At 41.7% G+C, this 27,971-nt stretch overlaps 1 protein-coding gene across 3 annotated transcripts in view; it reads left to right on the top strand.

Annotated features, from left to right (window-relative positions):
• CELSR1 (cadherin EGF LAG seven-pass G-type receptor 1) overlaps window positions 1-27,971 on the top strand; it is a 160,486-nt gene that overhangs the window by 41,709 nt on the left and 90,806 nt on the right. For all 3 annotated transcript variants that reach the window (XM_028747628.2, XM_028747627.2, XM_028747626.2), the window contains exon 2: window positions 25,199-25,837. In XM_028747628.2, coding sequence (XP_028603461.2) covers window positions 25,199-25,837 — 639 coding nt within the window. The remainder of the gene's footprint in view (window positions 1-25,198; window positions 25,838-27,971) is intronic.

The raw sequence follows: 27,971 nt of genomic DNA, 5'->3' as shown, positions 1-27,971 counted from the left end.
CTTTAAAGCCCTAAACGACCTCGGCCCTGTATACCTGAAGGAGCATCTCCACCCCCATCACTCAGCCCAGACACTGAGGTCCTCTTCTGAAGGTCTTCTGGCAGTTCCCTCACGTGTGAAGTTACAGGGAACCAGGTAGAGGGCCTTCTTGGCAGTGGCACCCTCCCTGTGACACGCCCACCCTTCAGATGTCAAGGAGATAAAGAACTACACAACTTTTAGAAGCTGGATGGGCGGGGTAGTAATAATAATAATAATCGTGTGAACATTGCTTACGTGAATATCATGTTAACCAGTTGGTGCGTTATCACCGAAGGGAACTGATGGATTGTATCTGAAATGTGCATGGTGGAAAATCAAAACATTTTCTCTTTTTCTTGGACATAAGCCCATGTGAAGTCAGGCTTGCTTACCTCTAGGTTGACACAGGGAGATTGCTCCATTGTTTTTTATGCTTAATGCAGAAATAACTAGAGTCACAGGCCATTAAGCACAGTTCTAACATTGATGGTAGTTTTCCAACCAAGTTTTTGAAGGTATTTCAGTAAATAAAATCTTTGCTGAATTATATTATTTTCAAGCCAAGAATAAAAAGGAAAGAAAAACAAAAGCCAACATCAGTTTAAAATTAAAAACTGCATGTGATGTAACAAAATGTCTGAACTTGCCAACTAATTCAGGGAGATAACTCAAATATGGGCTGAATCAGCTGACATGCCACTACTTCATTTAGGCAAATAGGAACCATCCCCTCTTGCAAGTAGGAAGTCATCACTTCTCTGGCCAAGCTGGCCATCACTTCCTTGCTAGTTTTTAATCAGCCATGAGGGTCAAGAGCACAAGTCGGTGCCCAAACTGAGCCATGTTGTTCTGCATATGGATGGGGTTTTTGAGAGAGTGGGATAATGCTATGTCCTGTTTCATTCATGATCTCCCTCCTTATGACAAGGTGTAATAATAATAATAATAATAATAATAATTTATTATTTGTACCCCGCCCATCTGGCTGGGTTTCCCCAGCCACTCTGGGCGGCTTCCAACAAAGATAAAAAATACACTAAAATGTCACATATTAAAAACTTCCCTGAACAGGGCTGCCTTCAGATGTCTTCTGAATGTCAGGTAGTTGTTTATCACTTTGACATCTGATGGGAGGGCGTTCCACAGGACGGGCGCCACTACCGAGAAGGCCCTCTGCCTGGTTCCCTCTAACTTGACCTCTCGTAGTGAGGGAACCGCCAGAAGGCCCTCGGAGCTGGACCTCAGTGTCCGGGCAGAACGATGGGGGTGGAGACGCTCCTTCAGGTATACTGGACCAAGGCCGTTTAGGGCTTTAAAGGTCAACACCAACACTTTGAATTGTGCTCGGAAACTTACTGGGAGCCAATGTAGGTCTTTCAAGACCGGTGTTATATGGTCTCGGCGGCCGCACCCAGTCACCAGTCTAGCTGCCGCATTCTGGATTAGTTGTAGTTTCCGGGTCACCTTCAAAGGTAGCCCCACGTAGAGCGCATTGCAGTAGTCCAAGCGGGAGATAACCAGAGCATGTACCACTCTGGCGAGACAGTCTGCAGGCAGATAGGGTCTCAGCCTACGTACCAGATGGAGCTGGTAAACAGCTGCCCTGGATACTGATTTGACCTGTGCCTCCATGGACAGCTGTGAGTCCAAAATGACTCCCAGGCTGCGCACCTGGTCCTTCAGGGGCACAGTTACCCCATTCAGGACCAGGGAATCCTCCACACCTGCCCGCCTCCTGTCCCCCAAAAACAGTACTTCTGTCTTGTCGGGATTCAACCTCAATCTGTTAGCCGCCATCCATCCTCCAACCGCCTCCAGGCACTCACACAGGACCTTCACTGCCTTCACTGGTTCTGATTTAAAAGAGAGGTAGAGCTGGGTATCATCTGCATACTGATGAACACCCAGCCCAAACCTCCTGATGATCTCTCCCAGTGGCTGCATGTAAATGTTGAAAAGCATGGGGGAGAGGACAGAGCCCTGAGGCACCCCACAAGTGAGGGCCCAGGGGTCTGAACACTCATCCCCCACCACCACTTTCTGAACACGGCCCAGGAGGAAGGAGCGGAACCACTGTATGACAGTGCCCCCAGCTCCCAGCCCCTCAAGACGGTTCAATCCACAAGCAATATAAAACATCCTAATTTCATTTCCTAATTTCATTAGTGTCAGCTGAATGGAACCATTTCAGGGGCAAACAGGCAAGTTTTAAGTTACTTGCAAACCTCTACATTACTGTGAACAGGCACTGCAAGAAATGTAAGATTTAACTTCTCCCCTTATTCAGTGGACACCAGATCTTTTATTCAATCCTTGGCATGCGTTACAATTCTCTAACACACAAGGTTCTAAAAATAGCTTGCCTCTCTTTCTGAATATGCAAAAATCTCTTTCAATTGAGGCTTAAGTAAAGTGACATTCCTTAAAGTTGATTGGCAACAAATCTTTCAGACTGTTGCTAACGTACTTTTGTGACATGTGCACCTGTTTAACTGGAGGGGAAGATTCTGTCTGCGTTGACTTAGTGGGAGGGAAAGCTGTTGGCAGCAAACAGCAGAAGCTCCAGTATTATGCAAAGGGGCCCCCAATGCATTGCTTTGAGCTTTTCTGCTCCTGACTGTATTATGTCTAGGAAATGGAGATGCTCTTTTTCAATGGGCTTGTGAGAAAGCCACTGGGTCAAATAGCCAAGTTTGTGTGCTGACGGCTATTCCACTGTTTTTTGTTGTTGTAGATGAAAACAGTTGGCTTTAAACTGCTGCTCTCTTAAACTTTAATTTATATATTTCAGTGTTGTTGATGTTTAGGCAAGTCATTGTTTTAATAAACGGTTAATTATATTAATACAGACTTGTAAGCAGTCACTCACCTGGTTACCTGAGGTGAGTAAAAATTGTCTCCAGTTGACCGGGCAAGGAAGCAGCATCTTTTAGGACACAAATGACCATTACAGATGGAAAAGCCAAGGAGCTAGTAATTTGCAGAGCAGGGGTGGGTGGAAGGTTTTGCAGTTAGGGTGGATTTATTTAGGAGGCTGTACTATTATTTATTGTATCTGCATCCTACCCATCCTCAATGGAGCTCATGGTAGCTGCCATGGGGATATTTATCCTCATAGCAAGCCTAAGAATTGGGTCCGTCTTAACAAGTTTCATAGCTGAGTGCAGATTTGAACCTAGGTTTTTTTAGAATCATCAGCCTCAGCCAACATGGTCAATGGCCAGGTATGATGGGAGTCATTGTCTACCAACATCAAGAGAGCCGCAGAAACCACAGAGCTTCAGACCAGGATGCTGTCCACTATAACATGCTAGCTGGTTCTGTGCTTAGCAGAAGACCCAGAAAATGGTAACTGGTGACTTACAGTGTACAAAGATACAACAGGAAATATATATGCTGGAAATGAGGAGGTGCTATATTTTTGTCTTCACTCTAAACATGTATTGTGGACACAGTTTCACTTTGGCTTATATCCTGAAAACATGTTAACTATAGTTGATGCCAAGGTTTGAATTGGGTTTTTGAGGGGAAGCGCTTGGTGTTAACTATGGTTAGTGCTGCTGAAGATGGATCAGTAAAGCAGGATTAAAGTAAACAAGAGATGTCAGGTGGGGAATTTGTGCCAGAGAAGAGGAAAGAGGAGGAAGTCTTCAAGCTTGCTGTCAATGTGTAGTTTTGCAATTTCCAGCCTTTAAACCCTGGCTCAGAGATTGGCAGTATTATGATTGCACCAGTCCTCTGTTGGATTGTAGCCACCATCAGGGTGTAACAACACTATTTATAGTTCTGTGATTGTTTTTGTACACTGATCGATAGATAGACACACACACACACACACTCACACACACAACCATACACATGTGTTGCTGAGGCTGCAGGTTGAAGCAAGCGAATAGTGTAGCAGATAATGGACTTAAAAACTTCCCACCAGCACTTAAAATTGTGTAATCCCCTGCTGAAGAAAAGTCATGGCCCTCAATGTAGGATAACTGTTACTAACTATGCTAACAGGCTGGCTAAGGCCAAGATAATGTCATCAACCCATATATATGGAACCTAACTGTTTGCTAATAGAAAACACAGAGTTGTGAATGGTGGTGCATATTTAGCCGTTATGTACAATGAAATAACCTTAATTATCTAAACTGTAATTATGCAAATTGACTTATTCAGAGGTCTGTTAATTATTTTGTAAATTCTTTCAATGATGCCCAGAAATCTTAATTACCAAACTTATTAAGTTGACTTTCCTTTGTTCTCGAGCACAGTTGAATAATCAACAAATGCAATTTGGCAGTAAACAGTACCATACTACTTTCAAAATAAACTTGCTTTCTCTCTGTTTATGTATAAAAATAGTTTTTTAAAAATACCCGGCAGTTTTTAGCAAAAGAAAACTAAATAAAGAAAAGCTTCCAGAGGAATAGCTGTACCAGTTGTTTGCAGCACAGAGAACAAAGAACTTTGTAGCACATTTAACATATTTATTATGGCACACGTTTTCGTGAACAAGAGTGTTTCATCAGATGCACACACACCAAAGAGGCAGACATTGAAATAACTACCCTACAAATTTTCAGTTAGTTAGTGCTAACGTGAAAAGGTAATTAACCCTTAACTGTGTGCCAACCTCATTGTGCTGGCTGAGGCTGATATTTGAAAATATTTAGAGGGCAACAGATCGGCAGAGGCTGAAGTGTCCCATTTCTACTTTCCATAAAGAAATTTTTATTCCCAGTCACTACTTGAACTGGACAGCTGGCAGTAAGAAGGAAGGGACAGGCTTTTCTCATAATGAGTGGGCAGTGCAGCCATACCTGTCTGCACACACCTATTTACATCACAGCACAGTCCTATTCATGTCTTACTCAGAAGGTAAGGCTCTTTGAGTTCAGTGGGACATACTCCCTGGTGAGTGTTGTAGGATTGCATCCTATGGCTTCAGTCCTATTATCACTTACAAGGGAGTAAGCCCTTGAACTCAGCGGAATGCTTAAGAAGACATGCATAGCCCTGCACTCTTGGTCATCTTGAGTTACAGCCAAAGGAGAAGGATTGCTTTCAAGGGCTTAAAAAAAGTAAACTCACTTAATCTTCTACCCTAACTTGTAAAAATCTTGCCTAATTGCTTTAGGTGAGCAGAATTTTCCCCCAGATGACTAGGGTAAGAAAACTTTACAGAAGCTCTTTTTTCTTTTTCTTTTTTAAATTGTTTTAAAATTAGAATTTATTTGCAATGCTGACTTTATACCTTGGGATGAGCTTTCAGTTCCCATCATCCCTGGCAATTGGCAATGCTGACTGGAGTTGAAGTTCAATGGCATTGGGAAGGCCACAGCTTCCCCATCCATGGCCTAAACAAATCCAACAGTGAATTTTGGAAGAGTATTGTCAGATAAACGAGAGAAATCAATGACGGATGGAATGTGGGCAAACATACGAGCTAAACCCAGGCAAGAAGGAAGTACTGTTGGTTGGTGGAACCAATCTAGTGTTAATGTTCAGCCTCTTTTGGATGTTGTTGTGCTTCCTTTTAAGAATCAGGTTCTCAGCTTAGGGCCTTAGGAGATGTTCTTGGTTGCCCAAGTGGGTGGTAGCAGCTTAGAGTGCCTTTTTCCAGATTAGGTCCCACTTCATCCTCCGCTCTTTCAGAATTTCCATTTTTGGTCAGCTTCATACTCTTCTTGAAGCTTTTCTGGGTAAATATTAAGATCCCTTCCATTTTGATAGTTGAAAGGACCCTTCCACACTTCCATATAAGATTTCCCCACCACATAAGAAGTCTTGGTCATTATCTCTGTTTGAGGGAAGCTGGTGACCTACAGTGTATAAAGTTAACAGAGCAAACCTAAGTCCCACCTTAAAATACTTAGTGGGTTTGTTAAGTAGCACGTTTCCACTCTCCAAATTTTTATTTTGTGTTAAGTAAACAGAGATAAGAGATTAGGTTGTGGCAATCAAAATGAATAGTTAACAAGTAACATACATTGATTAGCCCTTTTTGCTATTCCTTTGTCACACAAAGTACTTAGTCAAACAGCTTGGCCAGTAGCCGAAACACACTGATTTCTGTTTAACACTTTTATTTGCCTAACAGGCGCACATTTTGAATTAAGTTCTTTAATTCTTACTTAGATAATTTATTCACTTACAGTCCGAGAAAAAAGAGTGAAACTGGGGGTGTCCCATTAACTGAATCCTGAGTCTGGCAACACACACAGATCCCACTAGTCCAATTATGAAACTTCGTTAAGAATAGAAAGAAGAGGGGAGTAGGCAAATGTTCAACAGAATTTTCCAAAGCCAAAGGAGATACCACAAACCTAACATATTTTCTAACAACACAATATTTCTAACCTACGTATATGTAATCAGTGAGGATAGTCATCTTCCCATTGGTATGGGCCCCTTAGATGGAGGCAAGGGACAAATGGCTAAAGCACCCCAGCTTTTATCAACTCTCCCCTGAGAGTGGCCCCTGGCTCATTCTCACAAATAAAGAGCCACAGGCAGCCCTGTCAGGTACAAGAGCCCATGTCATGTTTCCCAGGTAGGCATCTTAACTACTAGTGCATTTAGATAAATACTTGGTGGGAGATACCTGAGATATGTGACTACTTGGCTTATGGATTATGGTGGGGGCAGGAGGCTAGTGTCTTTTTACACACATTGAAACCCCTGAAATATCAATACCTATGCAACGATACATTTTCTAGTAGGTTCCAGAAGTTTGCTATCATAACCCAGCTTACCACTGTGAACAAACATATAATGAACATGAACAGCAATTGGTATGTTGGATGATGGGAGTTGTAGTCCCAAAACATCTGGAGGGCCGAGTTTGCCTATGCTTGCCATAAACATTGGGGCAGGTAGAGTTTGGGCTTTTGGGGTCTACTTTGGTTTTTCACTAGAACCAACTGGAGCCATGTGCAAAATAGTGACGGAGGGGCACACTCTTAGAACTAAGGAACCAAGCTCAAGAATAGCCCCATTAAGATCAATAGACATAGGTGTACTGAGTATTAGTTGTATATCACCCAGGGTGACTCTGATCACATGCTCAGCTCAGGAATTTGTTTTTTCCAGTAGTCACACAGTCCCAGCACACAAAACTCCACTGCTGGATTTTCCCCACCAGGATTACTTCATCTCAGAAACCTATTTAGAAGAGGGAAAGCCATTTTGTTGTTGTTGGTGTTTAATTTGAAAGCCCAAATCCATATTGTTGCACTGCATATCACTACTGAGATCTGCCCATAGGTCCAAATCTACCTTTTGTTCACCCCTGTTATATATTGCAAAGCAGGGGTGGGGAGCCTCTGGCCTGTGGGCCAGATTAGACCCACCAGGCCATTTTGGCCAAACTGCACCCAGCTGCCCTACACCTGACATCATTTGGGGCAGATAAAAACCTGTTTCAGCTGAAAGAGGGTTTGCAGGCACTGTCATTCAGCTGGAGAATGTTGGGTTTGTCAAGCTCCTTGCAAAATACTATCTCACAGAGCACTTTGAAAGGGACTCTGCAAGTGCAGGTTAAAAAGTCACCCACTATCATTGACAGGTGGGCAGAAGTAAAGAGAATCATGGCAGTCTTTAATTTAGCAAAGCCAGGGATTAATTGTGGGTGGTGTACTAGGTGGAGTCAGTTGAAGCAGATTGTATATTGCCTGGTGTTCAGAAGGGATGTAGCTCTCAAAATGCAAAATTCATCTTCAGGTGGTATGAAGTAATCTTCCTCTGCTTGTGGATTTTCTTAATGCATGTTCCTTTTTACTCTTCAAGGTTAGCTCCCAAGGCCTCATTTAATCAAACTTTTGCCAACAATCAGTTATTTCCTCATAAGATCCTAGAAGAAGATAACAGCCCCCCTCCCCCCGCTTCCTTTAGAGACATAAAAGCAATTCTTGCTGTATGCCTTAATTTGTGAGTCAGGTGAATATGTTAGATCATGATATGTTTGTACAGGTTGCTGGATGAGTGAGCAGAGATGTAGGGAGAGCAGAAAGCTGTGAGATCATTGGGTCTGTTCTTCAGTTTAAAAACACACTCCATATACCGGGTATTGCCTATGAAAAGCCAAACCAAGCTCCTAAATCTTTCACTGGTTGTAAAATTCTTGACACATACTTGAGTCAAAGGGTGTGTGTGTGTTTTAAAGCAACTGCTTATGAGAGGTAATTGAAAGTGCTGTTGAGGCACAGCCTGCCGTAGGCTTCCTTTATGGGCAGAATTCAATACCTTCCCAGCTCCCCCTCCTCCATGAAAATAACGTTTGAAATGTCAATTTAGTGATTGCATGTGTGTACAGGTGAGCTTTTAAATATTTAAATAAAATTCAGAAGCTTTTAGTTCCAACACTCTTTGTATTTGTGGAACTTGATTTGCTTGACTTCAGGTTTTTTTAAAGATGTGCTCCATTTACTTTTCAAACATTTTACTGGATTAGTCAGTCATTAGGATTTTAACTACTGTATAACCACCCAAACCAGTTTAACAAAAATACACAATTATGTCTCAGTATGGTAACAGAATCCATTCTGTATAGCAGCAGTCATGGCTACTGTACTTGCTTTGTGAAATAAACGGTCAAAGTATAATTTGTCATGTGGACTTGGAAACTAGTTGTAGGAATTTCCTTACTTCTGAGTAGGGTGTCTAGGACATTGTGCAAGATATGACCTCTTCTAGCAATCATTGATTGGCATGCACAGAATGTGGAGAATCAAAAGCTTTCATTCTAAACTGCAAGTTTCTAGCCTTCAGGGTTGCTCATGAAAATCCTTGAAACATAAATTTTCTGCCTAAGGCATAAAAAACTGAGAGGTGACTAGGTAGATATAGTTATTCAACAATAACTGTTACTATTCCTATTTCAGATTAGGGGTGTGAAATCTTCCATCAACTCAGCTCTCAATTCCCATCTCTTTGTGCTATATGCTATTGGTCTCTCCAGTTTACCAAGTTTTTGATCTCCATAATATTTGGAGTTAGAAAGATCAGGTGTGACTGGGTGTGTAATTGTTTGTAACTGAAGTACAGTGGAACCTCGGAAGCTGAACACCTTTAAACTCGAACGTTTTGGCTCCCGAATGATCGAAAACCAGAAGTGATTGTTCCGGTTTTCAAACGTTCTTTGGAACCCAAATGTCTGGCACAACTTCCGCGGCTTCCGATTGGCTGCAGGAGCTTCCTGCAGCCAATCGGAAGCCTCACCTTGGTTTCCGGAGGTTTTGGAAGTCAAAAGGACTACCGGAACGGATTCCGTCTGGCTTCCAAGGTACCACTGTATGGATCCTGTGTGAATTGTTACATTTTCAGAAAGTTTGTAAGAGCAGCACTTGGAGCTTTTTATGTGATTATTGTGTGACCTCCCTTTCTGCTGAAGACGTGGTAACACACACAAACATGGGCTTAGAAGAAACTTGTACTGTGGGTGAAGAACAAAAATTTAACACCTATTTTTACTGTGGAATACCTCTTGGTTACACATACTGTATACCCTTACAGTCTGGGCCTTTTTTCCAGTTGGCTAATTCCAGTGGGATCAATGAGATGCTGACCTTGAGAGGTGTTCCAGTGAAACCATTTCCTGGATCATTGAGTTCCTTTTGCTAGATGAATGCCTATGTCAATAAATAGAGTGGTGCCAGTAAACAGTGTCCAAAAGTTTGTTAAAGGACCAATCCTGTTGTTTCTGTTATGTTTTCTGAGAAAATTAGAAGTGTATGATTTACCATAGAGATTAGAAATAACATGGGTGAGGAAGAGTAAAGGCAGACAGTGTACGGGAGGCCTCTTATCAATATAAAGACAGGACACACACACACACACACGTGTCTCTTTGAGCTTGAATGGGCTGTAATTGGAGTTTCTGTCATGTCTGCACAAGAAAATGGTATTTATAATAATTCCCTGGCTATGACAGCAGCCAGTATGACAGGCACGGAATGCAACTAGACCCATTGCTTGCTCAATGGTAAGGTAAAGGGACCCCTGACCACTAGGTCCAGTCGTGGCCAACTCTGGGGTTGCAGCGCTAATCTCACTTTATTGGCCGTGCTCAATGGTAGCCTAGCTAAAACCCTGTTCTCACTAGAAGGGTGAAAGGGAGGAAGCCAGTGTCAAGATTGCACTGTACTAGGAGTAAATACAAGATTGAAGTAAAGTGGGAGAGAGTCAGTAATTATTAGCAATATCTTTCTTTTTTCATGCCGAGGTAAGTGACCATTGAGTTACTATCTCTGACAGGTGAAGTTCATTGCATCCTATAGCTATAAGTGACCAAAGACCACTTGCAGTCATTCATAGATTAGATCAGTCTACTACAGTGCTAGCTTGGGTTTATGGGAGTTATAGTCTAAAACATCTGAAGAGCACCAGGTGGATGAGACCTGGTCTACAGGATCCAAACCAATATGTGCCTAAGCAAAGGACAGATATAAGGATGCTTGTGGACCGAGGGGGTCCCAGTAATCTAAGCAACAAAATTCAATGAATGGAAAGCAGTGATTTTTGCATAACCCAAGGTAGAAAGTAGCTTAGAGCTAGGGTGAAAGAGAGTCTTCAGTATCCTATTTAGCTTTGAAAGCTGTAATTTGAACTTCAAATGAGACCTTGTGACTGTACTAAGTTGGAAACAAAGTGTTTATCAAAGAGCATTGGGAATAGAATGCCTTGGATAACATTGTGGAATTTTGTTCATTCTAGCTAAATAAGATCTTGATTTGGTTAACAAGTGATTCTAAATTTAGAAATTGATGGGTTTTCTAGGTAAATAGTGTGTGTGTGTGTGTGTGTGTGTGTGTGTGTGTGTGTACACACACACACACACACACACACGATAGTACGCACCCCGGAAATGATCTCTTTCAGCTTCTGCCTTCTGAAAGAAGGTATAGGGTTATAAAGGCCAGGACTAGCTGCCTGAGAAACAGTTTCTACGCAAATGCAATTCTGGTTCTAAATGCAGCATAAGGGGTCTCTGTAGTATAGTGTATTTTAACATGGGGTTTTAGAGTTTTTAGGGGGTTTTGAATGTCTTATGTAGTTTTGTAGTAGTTTTAAGTAGTTTTTATGTAGCTTTATGTAGTTTTGTGGTAGTTTTATGTAGTTTTTATGTAGTTTTTCAATTTCATTGTTCTGCAAGGGACAATGACAATAAAGATAAAGATATCGTAATCGTATATTTGGTGGGTTGTCAAAAGAAGCATCACTTCTTGATTATAATTAAAATTATAATTTCTTTCCTTCATTATGTCTCCTAGCATAAAATATCAGGAAATCTTCTGCACATTTGTCACCAAAAGGATCTTAGGAAAGGTCACATGATCTATCCCCACTTATTTTCTAAGGTCTGTAAGGAACCTAAGATTTCCCCTGGAAATCAATAGTCTCTGTGTTGACAACAATGAGTGATATGTCCCTTGTACAGGGTAATATATCATGCTTATTGTCATTCTTTGACTTGTCTCCTCAAAAGAAACAGTGCACAATCCTGCTGTCTATTTTGTACATTGTTGGAATCTCAGGAAAAGTTTTTGCAATCAGATTGCTTGATTGATCATTATTTCAGTGGCTTCTGTAAAGTATGTATTGCTAGTTTAACTTTTACAATTGTGTATATATAGACACATGCACAATTTAGACAATATCTTATTGTGAATACTGTTATGTGAAGGACCATAAAACAAATTTTTGCAAAGGGCATCCTTGGACTGGCATCTTTGAAGAAGACTGGGTTGAAGCACACAACATTTGGCAGATAAATTAGGCAAAGTTATCCACTGTGTGGGTTCAGTTCCACTAGAGCAAGCGCATACAATTTTTAGTAGTCTCTGGTTAACTTTTACCTGACAGTTTTTAAGAGCAGAAATAATGGTATTAGGAAAGTGCATTCCTGTTATTTATTTGCAGTTTCAGTTGCTTTCTTATTATTTAGTGTTCGCTGGGTTCTTTTATTGCTGTTTTGATTTTTGGGTGGTTCTGCTTTTATCTTCTATCTCTTCCTCTGGTTTTATTTCTGTAGCTTTTATTGTAGATTTATTGTTATATTTTGAATGGATGTTCTAAGTAATTTTGGCAGTTGTCTTGGGCAATTTCATCCTGGAAGATAAGAGAGAAGTTTTAAAAATAAATGTTGTCATGGAAACTGCTATTTTCTAACACTGTTTGAGCACATGGTGGTGAATGGAGGTTGGGGTTCATGAAGTTGTGGATGCATCCTTGCAGAATACAATAGTACCTCTAGTTACAAACTTAATTCGTTCAAAAGATACTGTATTTCAGAGATGTGATAAAATACCAAATATTAAAAAACAGATGACATTAAGCAAAATAAAATGGAGCAACTATAACAACAACAACAACAATTTATTATTACAGTCAAAGACCAGTTCAAAAATGGAGCAACTACTTGATTGGATGGCTCTGCTAGTTTAAAGCTGGGTTCTCTCACACACAAACAGGCAGACTTTGTGATCATAGTTCAACTGTTACTGAATCAAGGAGAAAGTATCAGTCCATTCTTGAACATTGTTGAGGGCTGGTTTGCATGTCTTCCGGTCTGAGACTTTTCACCAAACCATCAGTCTGCCAGCAGGTGCAATGGGGTGTGTGAGAGCCAATGAATGCCACTGATCAGCTGTGCATGGCTTGGCAGTGGAGCCTTTTAAAAGAAAAAGAAAAAACTTTAGCAAAGGCAAGTGGGCTGCTGAACTAAGCTGCTGCTATCTGGCTTTTCTTCCCATAGCACACATCTGTTGTTGTGCCCTGTTTTGAAAAGCTAGCAGCTAAACACAGAGAGATTAGTGTGAGATAGAGCTTTTCAGAAACAGACATTTTAATTAAAGGTACTGTATGGGGTTTGCTTGAGCACCTCTGATTACTCATGCAAAGGCTTTAAGAAGAGAAATTAGAGTAATGGAGTATTAAGAAGTGATCTTTCCACTCTTTAATATCTCATACATCCAGGCTTGTAAACATTAATGGGTTGCATTCTGGTCTTTGCTCTATACATGTATATGTATATGCCCATTGAATACAAGAGCTTACTTGGAATTTACACTTAAGATCTGATCTATTTTTTTACCATCTGGAGTAAGAGAATGTACAGTGTTGGGAAAATGTATGATTAAATTTCTGAAATGCAATTCAGTATTCCATATTTTCTTAATTAAAATCTAATTGATTTTAATAATTTGTGGCATGAGTGTGCTCATTGTCTTAATGTTTCAGAGTCTGTTTGATTGTTTGGTTTTTACTGCTTATCTGTGGTGTGTTTGTAGTGAACTTAGTCCTCTCCAGACAGTTCTCAAGTAGGGAACAATTAGTTTCGTCAATCATGATGAACACCCATGGCTAGATCTTTGCTTTTGTCTCTTCCTTTTCAGCTTGCTTTTCTAGGTAACAGGGTTAGATTTGTAGCATATACCATGGCTAGGGAGAAAAGAGCACTAGGCCTGGTTTCAACACTATTTATATACGTATCTATTGAAACTTCTCGCATGATCTATCTCTAGAGGTTTCCAAAATGTTAAATTGTGACGATCAAAAGACTGATAAAAAATTGAGTAACCAATTAAGCCAGTAAAGCTAAGTGTTCAAAAGACCTCACTTTCTCTCTACCCGCTTAATAATGGATCTGGGGCTTAGATTATGGTCTCCTGAATGAGAACAGCGACTTTCATTCTGATATCTCAGTTTTTGGGTGACGTATTGCATTGCATAATGTTTGTGTATTTGGTGTTGTCCTTGGAAATGGGTGCAGAGCTGTAGTTTGTGCTTGAAATGCGCACACCAACTTTTGGCGCCTTGTACGCTTCCTTCCAGCAACTTCTACGGCCAAGCTGGTGCCAAACATATTGCTCTTTTTTCCTCTGGACCACACCAGTGAGGCTGAGAGGGGGGTCTTGTCATCTGGGCAGCCCAGGACCTCTATACATATTGCCCAGGCTTGTGCCCGGTGAGGTCATTTCAGTGTTGCTAATGCAGCGGTTTGACTTCACCCCAGAGACACACCCTATTCTCTCTCGAGACAAACAGATGCCAACCATGGGAGTAGCCAGGATTTTTGTTTGGGGGGGCAGGCTTTTGTTGGGGCGGCAGAACCTCAGATTTGTATTGATTTATATTGATTTTGATTGACTGGGAAGGCAGCTCCCTCCCCCCTGCTTGGCTACATCCATTATGCCAACAATAACAACAAAACAACTTTCTTTCTGATGCACTGTTCAAGGAAAATACTGTTTTGTTTTGTACATCTTTCTTTTCCCCCTGGACACTTCAAGAATGTGGAAGAGGTCAAGCTGGGCTTTGCACTGTAAACACAGCACATCGTTCTGAATGTGCACAGCTAGTTTGATCTCAGTGTCTCAGGGAGATACTGTTTTGCATTATGTACCGCACTTTCCTCAGGTGTGAAGATGGCAAGGGTTTTCAAACTTGAAATACAGAATTGCCTCCTGAGCTTGTGTACCAAATTTCAGCCTGATATCTCAGTGTTCAGTGAATTCCTGTGATGGCTGATGTCTACAGAGACTGGTTGGGCAGAAAGCAGGGAGACCAGCGGTATATGAAAGCCAGAGTTAGTAGCAAGCAGAGCTGACAAGTAGAACAAGCCCTGAACAGGTTGTAAGTAAGAAATCAGGCAGGTGGATGCTGGCTATGGACAGAGGCTGAGGTGAATTTGTACAGATTAAACTTGCAACTAGAGAGAGACAAAAGACTCCAGCAGATGCTTCCAGGAAACTGGAAAGCAGAGGAGCCATTTTTGTAACTGTAAGAAGTGGATAGCTTTTCAGAAATGCACGTTGTTCTTGCTTGTTCTGTGAGAGCCCCATGCATCAGAGGGATTTGGATTTCAAAGCGAAATTAAAAAGACTCAGAGGTACAGAATAGGCAGGCATTCTGTACAATGAAGGCAAAGTTGGAGCCTTCTGATCAGATCACTCATCAGAACATGTGGGGTTGTAGTACCGAGGGGATATCATCCTTCCTTAGGTGTTTGGAGTTTTTCTTTTAAAATACTCCCTTAAACATTTTTAGGGGGAAAATGAAAATAAGAGTTTTGTTTTCTTCTTGCAAACTTCAGTGGTGTAAATAATTCCTTTTTGCACAAATAGACCTATTCATGATCTTCCTTCCTCTATTCAACATTCGAGTCAAGGTGAACTAATTTGCACTTTAATGCCCCCCACTGCCTGTGTGCTAAGTAGCCATACTAGTCTTTTGTTTTGAGTAAAATGAGCAAGCAGCAAGTAGTTGAGGGAAATATGGTTTGTGGTTATAGATACACTGCTGCAGGCTTTAAAGGTGTAGCATTCTGAGGATTTTTCTTCAGGAAGTGGATGTGCATCAGGTGCTCATCCAGTCATCATCTACATTCCTTGGCCCATCAACTCATGACTCTTCCCTGACTTTCTGCACTGTATATGGTGTGTGTGTGAGAGAGAGAGTGCAGCCATGGGACGTCACAGCAAAATTATTTCAGTCTCAGTGATGAGGACCATGGTTCACTTAGGATTTTCCTGTGAGAAGTATTGTCTTCCCTTATAGTGACAGTTTCTCCTTCTTTGAGTACTAAAAGCTGATTGTGAAACTTGGTGCAGGGTAAAATCAGTTTATCACATCTGAACACCTCACTTGCTCTGTGTCTATTTAATTTGCCTGACTTATTCTTTGCTCCTGCGTCTGTAATGTTAGAAGAATAATTTCAAATTGTTAGCATTCTGTTTCCACTCCCTTCGCACAAACACCCTCAAACCCACTTAAAACCCACTTCCAAATAAGATGGTTCATTCAGACATCATTATTATGTGACCATTAACTCTCTGTTCTTATTTGTTTGGAATAATTCAAGGTAATTTATTGTCAAGTCCATTATGAATATTACAGCTGTTTCAGCCTCACCCTGTTAAAAGAAAATGTCATAACTGTAACTGACAAGCTACACAGGAATAAACACTGTAAATTGAAAGATAGCTTTGCGAAGCAAAACGTAAGAAGGAGTTGCCTAGTTCTTTACATGCAGTTAGCACCCTCTAACATTCTGCTACGTGATGCTGAACTACAACTCCCTCCCCCTGAGCATTGGTCATGTTTGCTGGGGCTGATGGGAGTTGTAGCTTAGCACTTGGAAGGCCAAATGTTCCCCACACATGCTCTACTCCAGGCATAGGCAAACCTGGGCCTCCAGATGTTTTGGGACTACAATTCCCATCATCCCTAGCCATTTGTCCTGTTAGCTAGGGATCATGGGAGTTGTAGACCCAAAACATCTGGAGGGCTGAGTTTGCCTATGCCTGCTCTACTCCCTCAATCCCTAACAGAAATAAATCATGCATAGTGCCTCCAGACAGAGAGCTGAAATCTCATCTATCCAGGGAGGGGTCTGAAGGCACATGATGCAGCAATCTTGCTGAAGCTGTGTAGGTCAGTGGCTCAATGAGAGACTCCCTAAGAGACTTGCATACACCGCCTTGAGCTCCTGAGTGGAAAGGTGAGATATTAATGTGATAAGTTGATTCACACATGCATTGTTCCATCAAGCACATGCTTATGTGAGAGAATGAGCCATGGAAAGGGCTTTCACACTGGGCAATATCAGCTACAATACTTTTCATTGGAAATTGTTCCCACATTCCATAACCAATTGCTAAGTGAGTAGCTGGATGAGATGATGATGATAATTTTATTATTTATACCCCACCCACTCTGAGCAGCTTACAGCACGTAAAAAATTGTAAAACATTAGACTTTAAAAATTTCCCGATACGCCGCTGCCTACAGATGAGAGGCATAGTGATCTGGGGTTTGCAAACCAGTCTTACAATATGACACAGGGCATTTGCTTGCTAGTTATGAATGCACCTTTGAGAAAGGGAAAGGTATTCAGAGCTTATCAGGAAGAAACTCCTGCTTGCCGTCTTGAGTGATGATTTCATGCCCCCCTTTTCCTGACACCATGTGCTCCGTAGGCAGGTCTGGAGCAGAAGACCTCAGGCATCTCTGAAGTAATTGCAGATCAAAGGTCAGCGGATGAAACAGAGGCAAGGGCTCTGACAATGAGAAGAGGTTTTAAAACCTGCACCTTGTTTAACACTCCAATGAGAAAACCCATTTGACTGAGTGAAGCGGCTGCTTTGTGGCAGGTCAGCAGGAGGGAAAGGCTGTAAACCAAGACTTACAGTGGTTAAAGGCCGTAATGCTAAGGGACTGTTGTCATGCCACAGCAGCTGCAATAGCACATAAGCAAAGAGAGGCCTGGAATGCAGCTGCTTGCAAGCTACTTGTATTTGAGCATAAGAAAAGGAATTGGGCGGGTGTGTGTGTGTGAAAACTGTTGAGATATGGTCCCATTGATAGGATGCTTCTGTCCTTATCAGCACATACTTTAGGGGTAGCTGGGGTTGCAAAGAATGCAGTTCTGCATTGATAAAACAGAGCTGTTGCGACCCCAGGGTCATTTGTACTAGAATGGTAGCCATTATGCAGCCTTTTGTTATGTTGCGTGAATTAGTTTGTAACAAGAGAAAGTGAGCAAAGGGTTTGACAAGTGTGAGGATTTCATTTTACCACATTGCATTTGTTAATATAGGTTATTGGTACAAACTGTATTCATTTTTGTGTGTGTATTTGGTTTGAGTGTGCAGGGGAGAGAAGGTGAGCACAAATTCAGTTGCACATGAATTAGCAACAAATGTTTGCTCTTACTAGAGTATAGACCTATGCATCCCATATATTTAGGCTACGGTAATCATGTGAATCATGCTGATTCCAAAATCAGTTGACTCCAAAATCAGTTGTTACATGGTAGAAGTGATTTTTGTGTTTTGTGTAGGGATGCCCTGTTAAAGATTACACACAAATGCTATATTTTTGCACAAAATTAATGACATGTGATACTTTCTGAGTGTTAATGTATACGGTTTATATTGAGGGGGGAGATTCTTCCTGGTCATAAGCAGGACAATGCCTTCAAGGGTTGGCTTTTTACGTAGGCACTTTGCTCTCCTTGCACTGTCTGAGCTAAAACTATTTACAGTGGTACCTCTGGTTACGAACTTAATCTGTTCCGGAGGTCCGTTTGTAACCCGAAACTGTTCTTAACATGAGGCGCGCTTTCACGCAACTTCTGCTTATGTCTCTGGGCAAAGTTCGCAACCAGGAGCTTCTACTTCCGGGTTAGCAGAGCTTGTAACCCAAAGCGTTCGTAAGGAGGCTGGTACATAACCCGAGGCACCACTGTATATGGAAAATGACCGCTTAAAGCAGAAGTTCTCAAATGGTTTGAAAAATGTGTCAAATCCTGAAATTCATGAGAAACTGATCCTCAATGAGAAGATAAGGAGCAAGAGATAAAGCTTTCCAGAAAGATAGTTTACAGCTTCTACCAATCAGTCTCCCGCACAGGGGACTGTGGTGTGGATTCTATGGTGTGGGAGACTGATCGGTTTGCACAAACCAGAGAGTGTCTTAATTGGGCAAACTACGCGGGTGGCGCTGTGGGTTAAAGCCTCAGCGCCTAGGACTTGCCGATCGAAAGGTCGGCGGTTCGAATCCCCGCGGCGGGGTGCGCTCCCGTTGCTCGGTCCCAGCGCCTGCCAACCTAGCAGTTCGAAAGCACCCTCGGGTGCAAGTAGATAAATAGGGACCGCTTACTAGCGGGAAGGTAAACGGCGTTCCGTGTGCTGCGCTGGCTCGCCAGATGCAGCTTGTCATGCTGGCCACGTGACCCGGAAGTGTCTGCGGACAGCGCTGGCCCCCGGCCTATAGAGTGAGATGGGCGCACAACCCTAGGGTCTGTCAAGACTGGCCCGTATGGGCAGGGGTACCTTTACCTTTTTACCTTTTATGCTGTACGTAAACCACAGTTTGCTTCTTAAATAAAACTGGAAACAACAGTTGGAAGAAATTTTCTAATTGGCAAACATTGCATTGTTAAAGTCAGTCTTCCCAATGTGGATGTAGCCGGAAACTAGTCTGTGAAAACCAGAAAGTAAAAGAGAAAATTACAGCATCCGCATGAGATAGAGCGTGGAAGGAGTACATGAGCTCAAGGCACAGTATCTAGAAAAGGCTTGGGGGTGGGGGGGTGATTTGTTCCTATGGGTTCTCTAAATTACCAGATCTGCGCAAACAAGACTTTAGAGCAGGGATAGACCCTGTGACCCTCTAGACCAGGGGTCTGCAACCCGCGGCTCCGGAGTCGCATGTGGCTCTTTTACACCTTTGCCGCGGCTCCGGGGCGGATACTAGCGAGGGGAGGAGGCGCATTGTGTGCCCCGACACTCCCCACTGTTTTAAATGTCGCAATGGTTTTGCGGCTCCCAGTTTTTATTTTCTTCGGTCCAAGTGGCTCTTTTTGTCTTAAAGGTTGCAGACCCCTGCTCTAGACGTTGTTGGACTCAGACTCCTGTAATCCCCAGCCAATAAGACCAGTGTTCAGGGCTGTTGGTAGTTGCAGTCCCAGTGTGTGCTGGTCCCGGGGGGAGGTTACCGTGGGGCGAGGTTCAGGACCTAGGTCGAGGGTCGGTAGACTGTCCTCCACGGGTGAAGCGGGGTCCAAAGCGAGGAGCCGGGCAAGGACAGGAACTCTGGAGGAACAGGACTGGGTGCTGGCCGAAACAGCTCTTCAACGACGTTGCTCCCGCAACCTGGGACCGGGCTGACTGGCCTTTATCTTCTCTAAGGCCAGGGGCGGTCCCGGCCCCCAGGAGCCCCACCTCTCCTGGCCTTAAGGCGAGCACTCCTCCTGGGAGAAACCAGTTCCCTCTGCCTCTCTGCCCTGAGCCTCTGCATCTCAGGAAAGGCTGGAGGGTTACTGGACTCAGGGGGAGACTCACCTTCCCCTGACAGGGCTGGGAGAGGCGCACCTGTAGGCAATGCGTCCTCAATCGCCTCCAGAGCCAGAGTGGATTCACCTGGTGCCTGCTTCTGAGGATCCGGCACAGGTGCAGGCGCTTCAGAATCAAGGCCCTGCCCCAGCTCAGCAGGCCCTGCAGGCGGGGACTCCTGTGCAGGCTGGGATTCCTCTGGTTCAGCCTCTGAATCGGATTCCCAGGCCTCCAGTGACATCTGGAGAACCACGTTCCTCATCGAAACACTTGCAAAATGCGGTATGTGTTTGATAAATTGGAAGTTAACTCAAGCAGGTCTTTTTAAAGTGTTGCAAATTCCCTAGGGAACAGACTCAATTCCCTAGGTACCAGACTCAATCCTGAATCTCCTGGCTGACTAGACTGTCCATAGATCACAATCTCCCTATTTGTCTGCAGATTCTCCTATTTGAGTGAAATAGGGAAATGCATTTTTTTTTAAAAAAAAAAAAAAAGTTATTTCCAATTCTAGGGACAGTGGTTCTGCATTTAGCTGGCATTTCCTGCCTGTGGCAAAGGAATTGGCTTTTGCCCTTTACAGCAAAGGAAATGCAGTTCCTTTTCCAGTTTTCCTTTCCTTTCCTTACTGAGGTCATATTCTTAATTTAGTCACACTATTCAGACATCCACAAAGGTGATATCTTGTAAGTGGGAGCTTTAAGAAACCCAAAACATTTGCCTCCCTTTTATGAAGCATTTCCAGATCTCCAGCCATAATCACCAAAGATAAATATGACTCATCTTTTAAAAAGATATCAGTGAAAGATTCATGGTAAGTGCTTGTGTGTTAAAATAAAACAGTCTCCCTGCAAATTACATAAACGGAACAGAACGTTGGAATGACTTTTTCAACTTTTCTTTAATAATATTTCCTCAATTGTTTATATTATTTTCATCCAAGGATTCAGAAAAAAATTGTTGAATTGAATCCAGACTTAGAGACTGCAATCCTAACTATGTCTACTCAGAAGTAAGTCCTAGTGAATTCAATTTGGCTTAGTCCTGGGAAAATGGGAATAAGATTGCTGTCATTGTCATACTTGGAGTACAACAGTAAATGTGCCTCCCGAGGTGGAAGACTATCTATATTTCACTTCCAAAGTTGTATGAGTTTTTATCTGGTCAGCTTCCTTTGTTGTACAAAGTGACTGACTGGGATTTTGTACAGGCGACTCTCATTTCATGTTGGGGTCACATTCCCAAGATTGTGGCTAAAACCAAAATTGTGTATAATCAAAACCTATTGGGATCAATAGTGGGTGGGATTGCCAAAGTCTTTTCCTGGACACTCATCCCCTTTCTGTCCCCTTTTTAGTTTTGTTTTTTTCCCAGGTGCATAAAGCTGAATGTGCATGTTAAATGCACATAAGTATGCAAGTCTACTCAGAAGCATGTTGTATGGAATTCAGTGGAACTTACTTGCAGGTGTTTAATATGACTGCAGCGTTAAACATTAAAAATTTCAGCCTTTCACTTCTCCTTAGTTGAGATTCAATGTACAGTTATAGTTAATATCCCCCAGTTTAAACAAGTTGCTTAGACCTTAATGCACAGTCTTTAATCATCAGCATTTGTGTCAGTGTTCAGTTTTTTGTGGTGCAGTCATAACATCACAGCAGAGCCTTTATAACATCATGCCTCATGCTGGGGCAGAGGTTGATGACCCCCTTCTCAGCAAGTTTGTTGCTGCGACATGTGTTGGAGTTGGGTTGTATTATTAGCTCATTGCATTTTCATTCTAACGGAGGCCCTCAGAATAAGGCGTATTGTTCTTTCATAAGCGCTAGGCACAAGTCCCTCCTATTTTTTAAGTGAACAATTTCTAACAAACTGATTTTCTCGCATGCTGGGGCCTATAGCAATTAGTCAGAGGCCAGTCGTCTGGCAAAAACATGGTTGTGCTTATTGCGCTAACAATTTTAAATAAAAATCTTTTATTTATGTTTAAATGTGGTTTCTTTTCAATACCCCACTATCCTTGTGTTGTAGGATTGAACAAAGTTATTTTAAACTGCTTTATAGTTTGTATTTCAGCATCACCATAGCTGCTTGCATTCATGTCCAATTTCCTTTTGTGCTCACTTTTTGGAGGACAAAGCTGTATGGTGTCTTGACGCTGTGCCTTTTATGGTGATTTATTAACTGTGTCAGAATAGATGCTGGGAATTCTGGGGAAGCCGTCTTGTATATTGTGACAGTTGATATTGATTATGACAGTTCCTGGACTCCAGTGGTTTCTCACACAGTAATGATATTTTGTCTTCTTGGTATACATACCATGTGATATACATCATTGTGCTTTTCTTAAGGGGGAAAAAAGCTCTTTGTTCAGTACCTTTTCTTCACTGTAGTTATGAGAGAGGAACTATAATAATACATTGTGCTGCTAGGAGGCAAAACACGCAAACCCCCTGTTGCATAGGAACCGGGAACCAGAAACCAACTTGAGGCTTATATCTAGATGGCAGTTATTGCAAAGTAAGCCTGAATGATTAGTTAGTGTTGTTTGTGTTCATTTACTGTAATAAGTTGCATCCTATATTTCTATTGTGCTGAAATCCACACTCTGCCCATGCACTGAATCTACATTTATTGTTAAAAGCAACAAGAGTTTTGCTGTTTTCTTAAATGATATCTGAACTGTACCTTTTAAGTGCAATCCACATCCCATGAAATTCAGCAAGAAAATTCATAGTTTTTTCGTAGTGGTTCTGGGTTACCAATATTATTAGCAGTCATTTTCCTGTTTCAGAGCTTTAAAGATGGTGCACTGGGTCCCTTGCTTGAAAGGGAAGTCAGAGATAGCCTGGGAATTATATACTGCTTATTTTTTTGTGGTTCAAGCACATCCCTAACTCCTTATTACTGAAATCAATGGGACTTAGAAATGGTTACATTTATAGGCATCATCTGTTGATCTATTCTCATGTCCGGATTCTGCTTTTGGAATTTTTGGCAACCACCATTTTTTTTGGGGGGGGGATATTTAGTCTAACCAAGGTTTCTCACAGTTAAAGCCAGCCCCGTTTGCAGAATTAGTTACAGTGGTGCAATTTTTACTTTGGTTGAAGCACACTATGGGTTAAATAGCTAATTAACCCAAATATGTTACGTTCTGAGTACAGTTTCGTTGACCAATATAGGAGGAGAATATGGTGGGGTGCAGGGGTAGGAAGTTGCTTCCACTAATGAGCTCTTCAGGAGAAGAGACTTGGCTTTTCTCCTTTCCCCCTTAAGACTTATCCAAATGCTCACCAATCTCTTCAAGATAAAGACAATGCTAATTGCAATGAGACATCTACCTTTTAAATAAAGTTGGGGTTGTGGGTGTTCAGACTATGAGTGAAAGCATGCAGGCAACTTGATGAACGGCACCAAGTCTTTGATGCCCCTGCTCATTGCAATGTACCGAATACTTTTAAGTATTCCAGCTATGCATCTGCTTGATAATCAGGTTTCAGAATGATTGATGTTAAAAGATGCAAAAGACACTACTGGTTAACCTGACAAGCCTGTTTTAGGAACTTCTGTCTAGGCTGATCACTAGTGACTGAAAATGTTTAATGCTGGCGTGGCTAATTCAGATCCATAGTCCTTCCTAACTTAAACGGTTCAGCTTAAAAAGTTTTTTAAAATTTTGCAACAAAACTGACATAGATAAACTGCATCATAGCATTAAAGGCAAGTAGATGGATTGTTTTACTCAGGTTTGTAGGTAATTTTCATATAGTTACTATATTTATATATGAACAATACACAGTTAACAGATTATAGTGGATCACTCAGGCTGCAGTCCTCATTGCGTTGAATTCTGTGAGTACTTCTGAGTGCTCGCTGATACACATGAGATACACACAAGATACACATGAGATTGTTTTTTTCTGTTGATTAATCTGTGAAAGTTTCGCTACCATTTTCAGTAATAGCCTTCACCTACTGCTTCTCACTAATTCAAAATTGTAAAGGTGAACAAAGTTTAATATGATGAGGAGCACGTTTATTTTATTTATTAATGGGGATAACTTATTTCCTACCAATCCCCTATAAAACAGCACTCAAGGCGGTTAAGAACATTCACAGAAAATGCAATAATATAAATAATAGACTATTAAAGTAATACTTAGCAGCAAGTCAATTAAAAACATTGTGACTTAAGATAAAACAAGTCATCCTTCAGTTGTTGCTGTAGATAGATTAGAGATAACAGATGGAGAACAAACCAAAACAATTTTCTATGGCCAATAGAGATAAAATTCTTCTTTACTTGATGTATTTTAGTTTTCTGCTTTATTTAACTATCTTGGCCATATAGCTTGCACAAGTAAATCTCAGAAAATTAGCTGCAGTGATGTAAGGTAGAAAATTTTTCCATCACCATATTTTTTCATGGGTTTTTTCCAGTTTCTTTTCTTTAAACTCTTTAAAATATGATTTTATTCTATGGAAAATGTTTATTTTCAAAAATGCATTGTTGCATAAAATTATTGAATGGATACAATGCTAGATTTGCAATTTCAATGTTGTAATAAATTTAAGAAGCATATGTTTATATACACAAGCACGCATACACAAATAATTAGTTTATTTATTTGTACATAGGATGTGGTAACTATGTATGCTTTATCAGATCCCATTACATTTGGAGCCCTGGAAAAGTTCCTGGTTCATAATTTTCATGGAAAGGTGAAAGGGAATAAGATTGACCTCCAAAATCAAAAGGTTTAATGTTATTGTTTTATTTATTTCCTGGATTTTGAGACTAGCTACATTTGTACTTTAGATCCGGATATATGAGGATTGTGGTGGAACTGGTGAAGCTTTCTTGTTTGGTAGAATGAGAGTTAGATTGTATTTTTGCTTATGGAGCTCCTGGAATCCCTCCTGACGGAAGTCTACTTTTGGTTTTAGCTCCTTGAATTTGAGCCTGCTGTTTGAGTGGATAATGTGGGTATTGTGTAGAAAGCGAGAACTTCATAGTGTGTATTGTAAGCTGCCAGCTACTGATCTGAAATGCATAAAGTTCCATTCTAAATAACTTCACTGATCCTACCCATTTCCATGCTGTCAGGGCTCACTTTGACCTCACAGTTATCAGTGGGCCAGGTCCTCCTGGCTGCTGCCATTTGTGGAGTCTTTACAGCACTGAACTACCACTGGCCATTTGAGATGTTGGCTGGCATACTCTTTACTGCTCTTGTGCATGATATGAATCAGCACCCCATATTTGATGGTGCCTGCATGTGTAAGCACTTGGGAATGTTTCTGGAAACACCTCTGATTCTTCTCTCTTTCCTCCATAGATGGCATTCACAGTGTTACAGCGCTTTGCACCTTACGGGTGACGATCATTACTGATGACATGCTGACCAACAGTATCACAGTACGACTGGAAAACATGTCTCAAGAGAAGTTTCTCTCACCACTGCTTGCTCTCTTTGTGGAAGGTGTGGCTACTGTGCTGTCGACAACCAAAGAGGGCATTTTTGTTTTCAATATTCAAAACGACACGGATGTCAGCTCCAATATTCTGAATGTGACCTTTTCTGCTTTGCTTCCTGGTGGCATTCGGAACAAGTTCTTCCCCTCAGAGGACCTTCAGGAGCAGATATACCTCAACAGGACACTCCTAACATTGATATCTACCCAGCGGGTATTGCCTTTTGATGACAACATTTGTCTGCGGGAGCCTTGTGAAAACTACATGAAGTGTGTGTCCGTACTTAAATTTGACAGCTCTGCTCCATTTATCAGCTCAAACACTGTCCTGTTCCGACCCATACACCCCATCAATGGGCTGAGGTGTCGGTGTCCCCCTGGGTTTACAGGTGACTACTGTGAAACGGAGATTGACTTGTGCTACTCCAACCCTTGTGGAAACAATGGCCTTTGCCGAAGCCGAGAAGGAGGCTACACTTGTGAATGTTATGAAGACTACACAGGTATGTTCTTACTTTTGTGAAATAAGAATTGCATTATGCACGTGTTGCGTGTTAAGAAAGGCCAAGCTTCTAGCTTCTCGGTAAATCAAAAGGCCAAAAAGAAGCCAAAGCATAAGGCCAAATTTAAACCTAACTATAAATAAACAGGAGCAGGGGAAGATCCAGAGCATGCCTTGCATGCACAAGGTCCAGTGTTCAGTCCCTCGCATCCCCAGTTAACTAAGATTATTTAACTGGACTGTTGTCTAAGTAGACTCAGGGGTATAGGCTACAGAGTAAATTATGGCAATATAAATCCCACCTCACAGTTGTTTCAATTGTTATCTTTCCTCTGAACAACTGAGATGGCTGTGGTGTGATAGAAGCTGGTGAATGGTACAGACCAAAGAACTGTCATAAACTATGGACAGAAAAGATGACAAAATGCACAGAGATCAAGGCCGAGGTTATCAAGGTTAATTCGCACCCTACACATGTGGAATGTTTCTGTATCTGGACAACAGGGCTTCTGGCACTTCCCAACAGAACCTGCTATAGAGCACCAGCTCAAATCTGAAGAGATGAGGAAATGCTTGCATACAATCTGGATTTGCTAGAACAGTTCAGTTATATTGAATCATGTAGTTTTGGGATCAGTTCTGAAGATTTATATACACAGAGAGGAAATGAACAGCGGAACACAAAATTGTTCCTCCTTTATACACCTTCCCCTTCTATTGGGAACAATAGGAGGGAAGGGAAAGACAGCCATAGATGCACTCAGACGCATGTCTAAATTGATTCTTTCTGGGCACCAGAAAGGCTTAGGATCCTTTGAATCCTATCCTTTCCACTGTTATAACACTACTTGACTTTTCCAGTGCAGAAGCTGCAATGTTGGTTGGGCCAGGGCTTTAGAGAAGCTGGTAGTATCAAAGAGGTGAGCTCTGACATCAGGTCTGCCTCTGACAATGCGGGGTGGGGGGTAGATCTAGTCTACTCCATGGCCGCTGCAGTGCCCTCTCAGGGGCCATTGGATTGTACATTTATATGCACTGATGAACCCAAGTGGCCATGGTTTCTGGGTGTGTGCTCACTATGTGTTTAGTTGGAATGAGTTCACTGTGTGAACATGCATCTTCACTTTTGCATCTTCATGTCACTATGCACTAGCATAAACACTGCAAATGTGCCATGTAAGTCATGAGTATGCCCTCAGATGCAGATAATAGAAGATAAATGGATTTAGCGTGAGGCATATTCACATTTCTCCTGAGAATGGTTGTTGCCTATAAAATAGGAATGAGGAACCTGTCCTCATCCAGACATCATTGGACTTGAACTCCCATAGCTCCAGCCAGCATAGTAAATGGTTAGGAATTATGGAATTGGAGACCAACAACAGTTAAGAGTTCCATGGGTTCCTCTACTATGCTCTAAAAAAGATGGTTGATATTCCTTTCCTTAACTACAATTTATCTCTCACTTCCTAAATTCTTTATCTACCTTGACAAGACACCCTGGATCATAGTTCTCAAACTTGTTTGGAGCTATAGCTGCATGTGAGGCCACAGAATCTGCATATTTGCCAGAAGAATGGCCACAGCACAGCTATTGACCATGTAAATCGATAAAAAGGAATCAACTGTGCTTTTTATGGCTGGAACAAAAATCATCCCCAATGGTGGCTGCCCTGGTGCATACAGGCAAAAATGTGGTGTGGGTATTCACTTTTGCCTGACTGAAAGTTGAAGAATGTAGGGAATTTGTAGTGCCAGTGCACACTGGAAACTTCTGATGCTGTCTTTTTGAAAATCTTATCCTAGACTTAAAAGGCTGGACTACCCTTGTTGGAGTGGTAATCCTCAAGGAAATGCAGTGTATTCTGGAAGCTCTCAAAATCCACTTAACCCTATGCTTGGAAAAATAATTACAAGAAAATAGCACAAAATCTTTCATCTGTTTGCTTAGATTATATTACAGATATACTTCTATCCCCAAACACCTTGATTTCCTCCAAAAGGCAATTACATCCCAATGAAGAGGCTTCTTTTCCCCTCCCATTCTCATTTCTCCCACAATACTTTGAAGCTTTTCATTTGTTTAGATGTAATTTATACATGATGAAAGTTTCTCTGTCTTCAGGAGTCTTCTG

The sequence above is a fragment of the Podarcis muralis genome, chromosome 10 (assembly GCF_964188315.1).
Source record: "Podarcis muralis chromosome 10, rPodMur119.hap1.1, whole genome shotgun sequence".
In the NCBI taxonomy this organism is placed as follows: domain Eukaryota; kingdom Metazoa; phylum Chordata; class Lepidosauria; order Squamata; family Lacertidae; genus Podarcis; species Podarcis muralis.
This window is presented reverse-complemented; position numbering and strand designations above follow the sequence as displayed.